The sequence below is a fragment of the Daktulosphaira vitifoliae genome, unplaced genomic scaffold (genome assembly GCF_025091365.1).
Source record: "Daktulosphaira vitifoliae isolate Bord-2020 unplaced genomic scaffold, ASM2509136v1 Scaffold_5, whole genome shotgun sequence".
NCBI classification, from domain to species: domain Eukaryota; kingdom Metazoa; phylum Arthropoda; class Insecta; order Hemiptera; family Phylloxeridae; genus Daktulosphaira; species Daktulosphaira vitifoliae.
Genome location: NW_026099576.1, coordinates 5272410 through 5282611, shown reverse-complemented (window position 1 = coordinate 5282611; position 10202 = coordinate 5272410). Strand labels below are relative to the sequence as shown.

Here is a 10202-nt window from a genome sequence, read left to right as displayed (position 1 = left end):
TGGAGATAAAAAAAATAAACGTTTTGCAGCCATTGTTATTCCTCTTGACAATGGAAAACCATAATCTATGTCCCGTTGCAATAATTATAAACCGATTAACCTAATTGTGTGTGGTGAAACTTTATCATTTTTTTTTATTCCAAACTATAATAGTGACTATAAGGTAATGTTGTTGGACGGGTGCTCTTGTCCAACACAGTTTAAAATAACCAATCATAAGACCTCAAATAAACGTGTATAGAAAACAGGTGAAATACGAGCCGGGTGCAATTTTTTAGTCGAATATATTGAGTGCTTCATAAAAGGGTTTGAAAAACTTATTGTAATAGCATTATATAAATATATACATCCATAGATTATTGTAAGCACAATAACATTAAATTGTAGCAGAATAGCAATTTTATAGTAAATAAATGAATTACTCTTATAAAATAATTCACTAATAAAGAAAAGTTCAAATATTGATGCTAAAACAGCTATTGACAATGTATATATTTTTCTTAATACTTTTATAAATTCATTTATATTATTTTGGTTTTTCAAAAACTTTTTACTGGTTTGAAGTGAGTATTTTATGATGTTTTGATTGCTAAAAAATATATAAATAAAAATTTAATGAAATATTTAATTTTATGTTCAATACAAGTAAAAAAAAATATCAAATTTCTTACTAATTTTTATATTGAAGAAATGAGTAGTGTTTACTTATATAAATTTATACGTGGTTATTTTGTGTTTATCAATGTCCATTGGCTCTAAAATGTCTTCTGGTGACGCTTCAGGGTTCAATCCTAGATAAACAATACAAATAATACGTTGAAAAAGTATTTACAATAGTTAAAAACGATTATTAATAATCGTTAAAATAGTCCTTTTACCTTGTTTTAAAAAGTCGATAAATTCTGACGTTTTAGGATCTCCAGATGGAACTTCTAATTTATTATTAAAATAGTCAAAATCATGTTAGTTAAAATTATTTATGAGGCCTAAACAATTATAGAATTTTGTTATTTATTATATATAAATGTGCTATGAGCTGAGGAAATGACTTTGGTTAATTAATTATTTTTTGGAAAGCGAAGAAAATTCTAAATAAAAATACAAAATCCTTAAATGGCTTATTTTTTTATATTTTTATAATATAAATATTTTTATTTTTATTTCATATTACCATAAATATGCTAATATGATTCGATATACAATTTTTACTATAAACTAAATTATTGATATTTTACCTTCTTGAAAAAAGTTTATTAGTTCTGGCGTTCTTATATTTTTATCTGGAACTTCTAATTTTTTATTACAGCTTTCTATAATTACAAGTTATTACATCGTTAAAATTATATTAGTTACAATTCCTTTTGAGAACAAAACAATATTATAATATTGTTATGTGAACTTGAAAACAATAACGTGCTATGTACCAAAAAATAATTTTGGTTAATTATTTTTTAAAATTTGAGAAATTTCTAGATAAAGATATATAAAAAATTAAATAGTTTGTTCTTATAATACTCATGAAAAAAAAAATTATAATTTTTTCCATTTATTTTTAAAAATAATTACATTTTGCTAAATTTTTTTTTTTTATTTCCCACTTTACCCTTTTAAGCTATTTAGTACCTTTTAAACATATAAAACGGACTAAATTAAATTTGGCAATTTTTCTGGAACTAATTCAATTTCTGATTTTTTGGTACATAATCCTGATATTTAAATTCGAATCGAATTATATCAAATTTTTCATTTTATATCAAACCCTAACCTAACCAAAGGTTTCATTTTTAAAGCAAATATTCAATTATAAATTAATAAAATTAAAGCTTTTATATGCTAAAATTATTTTTAAGCAATCAAATAAAAAAAATAATTATTTTGTATGATTTCAGTAATACTTTTCGAGTACCTTTTTTTTAATTTCAATATAAAATTATAAATCGAGGATAAATTATTTTACAATGTTTAAAAAAGTCAATTAGTATTAGCATTCTATAGTTTTCATATTGAACTTATGTTTTCTGATCACTTCTTACTATTATGAGAATTCATTGTAGTCAAAATTATGATTCAAATGAATAATTAAAATGACTTTTAAGGTCAAAATAATTACATAGTTTTTAGATTCTATGCGAAGCTATAAAGTATTGGTTTTTACATGAAAATTCTTAGTTCTCAAAGGATCAATTTTATTTATCGATGCGCAGGGGCGTATTCACATACTTTCCAGCTATAGGCATTTTAAAATTTGCTACCCTTCATTACGTTAATGTGGGGGGGGCTTAATTTTCTTTATTTTCGCCAGAACACTACTAATTTCCCTTCAAAAATAAAAGTATTTATAAATGTTTTTTAAGCAAATCTTTGTAAATTAATAAATCATAAAATTAGCATTATTTTTAATGTATTACATTATTAGCATAAGTCATACGTGGTTGAGAACAAACAGAACACATAAATGGTAAAATAACACGTAAGTAATTCATAATATATAATTAGTTATTATAAAATTGATTTAGGTCAACATTTAGCTTTCGCAAATGAGCCAATTAAATCTTCGCAATTAAGTTCGTTTAACATTTAATTTTCTGTGATGAGAAATGCGATATTATTTAACTCAGTATCAGTCTGAGTGGATCTAAGATAGTTTTTGACGCGTTTGAGACATGAAAACGATCTCTCTACAGTACAATTAGACACTTGTACACATACGAAAATTCTTAATGTTATATCAATATTTGAAAAAATATTTTTTTTTTGGTTTTAAACTGTATGTTTTTTGTGAAATACCGTTTTTTATGGAATGATCGCGAAAATCTTCATTAATAACCCGTTTTGCTTAGTCAGTCTTCAGAATCAATGTATTAAAAATCATATTAGTTGAATTAGGAGACCTCCAACTATACTTTGGTTCAACAACTTCAACCTCAAGAGGTAAAATATTTTTTATTTTAATGTCACTAATTTGAGCATACGACCAACAATAATATCCGTAATTTTATCTTCACTAATTTTTGTACAAAAAGTAGAAGAAATTGGTTTGTCAAAAAAATTACTTTATTTTAATGTTTATTTTGTAGTCTATCATTTTGTAATTTGGAAATATTTTTGTACTGGTCACCACATAACTGTTTTCTATTTGTACTCATGTTCACAAATTAAGAAGAATATTTAACAAAAAATAGACATAAATTAATAGCGCATTTTAAAGGAGCTACGCGAACACTAGTCGAATTATGACAATAACATCCTTGGATATGATTTGTTTTCAAACCAGATTTTACGATTACATTAATCACTTTTTTCTGGCTTAAACACAATTCTTCAAAGACAGGGATAACAAAGTTACCATAAAAGTAATAAACTTGTATTTCATTAATAATCTCTGCTATTGTTATCGGGAAATTGAAAATAGATTTAACTTTGCTTGTACCTATTAATATACATATCATACATACACAATGAATGAATACGATTATGATTATTATTAGGAAGTCAATGTCATAACATTAACAAAAAATAACTAGCTTTTTATAAATTTGTCAGCCAAAAAAATTTAACGCTCTTCAATATTTGCCTCTGTAAGGGGCAAATTATGAGTTGCCTATAGTGCCTCATATAAATACGCCGCTGTTAATTGGTCAAACAAACTTGATTTTAACTGGGTTAGATCTATTGTCACCAAAAATTTGTAAAACCCACTCAATTTTAGAAATTAAAAAAAAAAATTTCAAACTTACACAACTGTAAACAATTAAATTTGTTTACATTTGCATATCTATCAAATATATATGTATATATAGTAACCTAAGAATCATCATGGCCAATCACAAAAAATCGACTAATATAATATAACAAATCATAAATTAGATTTATAAAAATTTACCATGACAGTTATTAGGTGATGATATATATATATATATATAATATACAGGTTGGCCCAGCACTCACTGACAACTTAAATAACTTTTGATCCAGTTAATATTTTTAGCTGATTTTTTTTTTGAAATAATAGTTATACGTTAGGTCTATTGCTATATCTCAATAATTAATTATTTTTTAATTTTAAATAAAATGTAAAAAAATATCTAAAATAGCTATTTGATAGAGTTGTCGTAATATGCTCAATGCTTGCATTACGCATCTTACAATTATTAATAAAAATGTATAATCTGTATTTTAAATAACTTGTAAACAAACAAATGATTTATCTGTAATAACAAATACGATGTGTCAACACAATTTCTTATTATTTATTTATATATGTTATCTCAATATAATTATCATGTAATGTATAATAAATACAATAAACTAAAAAGATCACTAAAAGCGCTGACAACAATATCCCTGGATTGGGGGTACTATCATTTTACTATAAAAAGCACTGAAATCCTTTCAGACTAGAGAGAGAGTCAGGGAGAGACTCTAGAGAGACTCCAAGGAGTGATAGCGAGCAAGAGAGTTCGTTTTCTCCGAATTGAAATAAGAATAAAAAGAAACAATTATCAGTCACAGCCCTGTGTTGTTGTCGGCTGACTTTTACGCGTTTTATTTATATATGAAAAGAACTTGTTTTAATTATTTATCTTTTGAAGAAGTGCGAATTAAATACTTTTAAACATATATAAACATATCGAGATATTTATCAAATCATTTTACAGCAATTTGCAAGAATAAAAGAAGTAAGTAATTTTATGTTATCCCAATTATTTGGAGTTAATAAATTTGAGTAAAGGATGACAAAGCAATAGATCATTTATTAAATTAATATCTTAAAGTGTCAATTTTGACTGGTTGGTTAAAGAAATTATACATAATCACGTTATATGGTATTCGTGAACTGGCTCTGCCGTTTCGTTGCCTTAAAGATGTTTTAAAAAACCTAGCGTGATTTCTACTGTATAAATTAGGCTCTGGTATTCGTGGACTGGCTCTGCCGTCTCGTTGCCGAGGTATTCGTGAACTGGCTTCGCCGTTTCGTTGCCTCTTAGTTAGGACATTAGAAACTAACCAGACAAAAGTTTATTCTACCTCTATAAGAGGAACTTAATATATATTTTTATATCTACTTGTCTTTGTCGTTCTAAACCCTCGAACCATACGACCCCGATAGAACCACAACATCAGGTTCTCACTAAGCCCATCACCCTTCGCTTATTTTCATTATTTTTACTTAACGATTATTGATTAATATATTTGAATTATAACAGAGTAGAATTTAAGAAAATTTTAGTAAAAAAATATCTTATTAATATTCAGTAGTAAATATTCTGTAGCATTTTAAAGTTTGTGAAAATTTGAATTTTCATGTATTATTATTATTACTACAATTTGGTGGTGTGTAACTTTTTTCATGAAAATAACTTATACTTTTGAATGAGTGTGATAAGTAATAATTGCCTTATCGAATTTCTTATCATGGTATTAATGCCAAGTTTGTAATGTTTATACAGAGGCAATCATTTACCTAAAACCACTTAATTAATCGAAAATTACTTTATAAGAGATGAACATAAAAAATAATTTATGATTCATAAATTGATAAGAACTTGTGCCTAAATAACATCAAAACACAAAAGAATATAATATTTTTATTTTTCAATTAATTAATTTTTTCATGATTAATCATTCACTCTTAATATTCATAAAACAGCTTACTTAATTTAGTATACTCATTAGAATCATTTTGCACTAGTTCAATCATCTCTTTGGTACATGTATAATTTGGTTGAATATCTACAAATATCAAAAGAAATTAATCATTATTATTTTCAAAAAAATCCTATACTAATGTCTAAAATTAAAATTATATTAATTTAACACTAAAAAAAATACTAAAAATATTTCACTCAAAAAGAGACAAAAAAATTACTAAAATGTCGTAGAGATTTATTCGGAAACAATATAATAGTATTTTAGTTTTAATATAATTATAATTTTAAATAATATAAGCCACAACTGATCAATTTTATTACATTTATACAAATACACTTTTTCTGGATATTCTTAATATCTAATTTCTTATTCAGATAGCTTAATTTATCAAAAAATAATTATAGAGTAATAGAATCAACCAGTTATAACCAAAAATAAATAATTAGTACAATACTTCTTAAAGCAATATATACTAGTGAAATATAAAATATTTACAAAGTTTTAAAGAAACTTAAAATGAATTGTCCAAATTTATAACTATAATTCGAATTTTAATACCCTTATAACACTTAAATTCAAATTTTTTGCTGGCAAATCAAATTAATTCGATAAATAATGACTTGGTTTTTTTTTTCAAAAATCTTAACTTAAAAATAAATTTAAAAAAAATTCAATGAAAAAAATATACTCAATAATTGGAAAATAAGTCAATCGCAAAATTAATATAATTTCTTTATTTAGTTAAAAACGATTAATTTTTTTAAAATATTGATCATACCAGAATTTAATTGTATGGGTACAACAATCTTTTGGGTCGACGATTCGTATTTAAATCCAAGGTCAATAAATTTGTCAACCATTGTGTGCTTAATTGTATCGTGTAACTTTCTACTTAAATAATCCCAGAAACTAAGTTTATTGTCTACCTTAGTTATAGTTTCATATTCTTCATTCCACCTTTGCCACATCTCATTCAAATTATAATGATTATATTTACAATGTGGGCATCTATAATCGATTAGATCCACTTTTTCTTTTAAAAAAGTGGTTATAGTATTTAATGATTGTTGTGTAATTATTGAATCAATTAAAAAATTATTTTTTAAAACTTTATGATTCTTTAGTAAAACAGAAAGAAAACGAATGAAAAAAAAATCATGTTCTTTAGAATTGTCCCATGGTTTAGTGTGCATTATATCTAATGCTATTAATGCTCCTCGCATTATTTTAACTAATGAATTTAATTTATTTATTAATATCAATAACTTTTTAGTGCAATCATAAGCATAAGTTTTGAGATTTTGTTGGCCATATAGCTTTTCACAATAATTTCTAAATTTTTCAAACATAAAATAAAAAGTTTTCAAATATTTAACATACGAACATCCAAGTACAAGTGTAGCAGCTCGTACTTTATTATTGCAATTGTATAAGTCAATATTTTTTTCAAAGTTTGTTTCTAAGAAGAACAATTTGTTATAAAAAAGAACTTCTTTCACGTCATTCAATTTTTTCCACTTATCATTAGCAAAAAGATTGGTTAACATTTCAGCATTTTGTTTAGAATTGTATTCTGCTTCAGAAAATCCGAAAATACAAATTAAAAATAAACTGACACAGAAAAATCGTTTTGGCGACATTTTTTTTATTAAACTATAAAATAATAAATAAACTTAACAATTCAGTAACACCCTAAATTGAAAATTGAAAATTTTACTGCACAATATTTTAAGTTAAATATATGATTCCATTCATTTTACTTATTAAGTCATCGCAAATAATTATATTAATAGATGATTTATTTATATTTATCGTCTTGATAATGACGATATAGTAGTATCATTTTGTAAATTTCTATGATTTTATGTCAATACAGAAGTCAAATTTTAATATTAAAATACTTTTTGTAGTTTACTTTACGTTTTATAAAAGACTATTTAGTAATTTACTTTAAATATATTATTTTATTCTTTAAAATTAGTTCTCTATTTATTGTAATTTTCTATTTCAGATGTATATTCTGATTGATTAACAATTATATTTAACAATTATAGTGTTATTAACCAGGGTCTTGTACCTGAAATATTCCATTACATAATACAGTAGTTATACAGAAGTAAACATCACAGCACGAAATTACAAAATATTATAAATAAAATATAATTCAACACCGATTTAAAAAAAACCTAAAATAAAAAATTATAAAAAAATCGAAATTATTTTATCTGTCTGTAAAAAATACAATGTACGAAATAAATTTAATAAGACTTACCCGATACCATTCAATCTTTTCATATACAGGGTGTTCAGTAAGTCAGGAAACGGGTTTCTATTCTTCTCATTGTTACAAACAATGAGAACAATAGAAACCCGTTTCCTGACTTACTGAACACTCTGTATATGAATTCCAGTATTTTTAACTTATATAATTACAGTAAATCATTTTATTATATGTAGAGCTACCTGAGGTAAAATTGTTTCTTTTTTTTACTATTGTATATAAGTTTTAGTAGACGATAGTTTTTATTTTACAATTTTTTTAAGCTAAAGAAACTATTAAAGAATACAAAGTATTAATAGTGAGTTTCGAACTATAGTTAATAAGTAATAAACTGACACAAAAATAATAATAAGAACATACCTGTACCTCATTTGTGGATTAAGATTCCTGTTAGTATTGAATAAGTTTAAACATGTAAATAAATAAATAAATAACTTTTTTCAGGTATTTTTTATTCGAAATAAAAAAATAATCACAAATTAATTGAATTTAGAAATTTCATAATTCAATATCATTATATTTAATTATACTAAATGATAAAAAGGTTTAGCCATTAAGAGATATATTTTTTTCTCAAATATTATTATTATTATTACACATTATAATAATGTGCTACCAATAAAAATTTTAAAAATTAATGACGTTTATCTTTTTATCATTTATAATGTAAAAACATTTATTATTATGTTCTTACCACTTATATTACATACGTTTTATTTATATTTACTTAATTCGTAATTCATTTTAATTACCATAGAGGGAGATTCTGATGTGATAATTCTACTCCTCTGTAGCCCGCAACTACTGACGTTGAACTAACAAAGGACAGTTGTGTTTAAGTGGCCATTATAAACATAGTTTTCAATACTATTACTTTCGTCTTATTTATATTATTATAACTTCTCTTGTTTTATTCAATGACCCGTCAATTGCCAATTGTCATCATTGCCAACCAACTTCGTCTCACTTAGATATACCTACTAACCAACTGTACTAGGATTCAGGTCAGACGTATTGTATATTCCATATAACTTATATTTACTGAACATCTAGAATATAACTTTACTTTGTCGTTGACATAAAACAATAGTCTAATTTTATTTAATAATCTATCCCCTGTAACTAAGGTACACGATTGCCTGTGTCTCCTTCAGGTAATTAAAACTCATTTAAGGAGATAGGGGCGATATTTGGGCAGTCGTCGGGTAGCTTCCGATTCTAGTTTTGACCAAGATCCTCAAGTATAAAACTAGTCCCTAACAATAACATTGTAATAATGTATGATATATTATTGAATCAATATAATTTTATCATAAATGTATTTTTATCTAGTGAGCATAAACAAGAATTTATTCGATTTTGTATTTAATGAATAATAGTGCAAATGGTTCCGTGTTTTAGATGAATGTTTCAAACCCTGCAAATAAATTAATAAATAAAAATCTTTGATTAACAAACCATATAAGTACTATATAAATTTAAAAAATATACCATAACTTACAATGGTTGTAGTTCACCTTTAATTGGAAACTCTTGTAAAGTTGCTGTTTAGTAATTTACTTTTGATATTACCTCTATTATTTATTTTTTAGACTTTGTACTTAATACTTATTATCCTAGTTTTTAAAGGTTTTTTGAAGTTATAAATAACTTCAAGCAATTTAAAGCAGATACTTTTAGTAACTATGTTTCCTCGTGTAAGTATAATATCATTTATTACTAATTATTAAGTTAACAGATATAAATTCAAAAATATCAATCATGTAATTTATTATTAATGTATAATGTATTTATTTAATTTTAAATAAATCAAATAATTAAGTGATATCAAACTAAGCAAATAAGCATAATATAATTTGTAAAAAATTATTCAATATATGTATATATTTTTAAGTTTTCATTATCAACCTATTTGTTTGTTTAATCTAGATTAATTTTTTTTTCTCCTATATTATATTTTACAATTGCAAGATTAAATAAATCTACCCAAATCATTTAAGTAGCTACATAAAAAAATTTCTTTCAAATCATAGTAATATTCCCAGGTTGGAACCTGTATCTCGTTAATAGCATTGATATTAGCACTATAGCGAGATTAAAAAATGCTAATGATTCTGAGTTTTTTGATAAAACCCTGACGTTTTAGGTATTTGAAATACTGGTTTTTGAAAACCTGTTCATTTTACTTTTTATTTATTTGTTTATGTTTATTGCTAAATTTTCTCAGCTTTTATTAGACCGATTTTACTTAATAATACATCAAAAGGTA

General features: G+C 24.3%; 1 protein-coding gene across 1 annotated transcript; it reads right to left on the bottom strand.

Annotated features, from left to right (window-relative positions):
- Window positions 1-461: 461 nt before the first annotated feature.
- Window positions 462-7376, bottom strand: LOC126908470 (uncharacterized). The gene is made up of 6 exons (XM_050690595.1): window positions 6431-7376; window positions 5656-5733; window positions 1236-1310; window positions 879-932; window positions 672-791; window positions 462-589 (listed from the first exon to the last, which is right to left on the bottom strand). The coding sequence occupies exons 1-5, from the start codon at window positions 7290-7292 to the stop codon at window positions 706-708; spliced, it is 1155 nt and encodes a 384-aa protein (XP_050546552.1). The 5' UTR covers window positions 7293-7376; the 3' UTR covers window positions 462-589; window positions 672-705.
- Window positions 7377-10202: the final 2826 nt, after the last annotated feature.

Excerpts from the sequence above, each read along its gene's own strand:
- LOC126908470 (XM_050690595.1), bottom strand. The coding sequence starts at position 7,292 with ATGTCGCCAAAACGATTTTTCTGTGTCAGTTTATTTTTAATTTGTATT. Across the intron at positions 5,734-6,430 it reads ACCCATACAATTAAATTCTG|ATATTCAACCAAATTATACA; the intron begins GTATGATCAATA and ends TGATATTTGTAG. Across the intron at positions 933-1,235 it reads AATAAACTTTTTTCAAGAAG|AAGTTCCATCTGGAGATCCT; the intron begins GTAAAATATCAA and ends ATAATAAATTAG.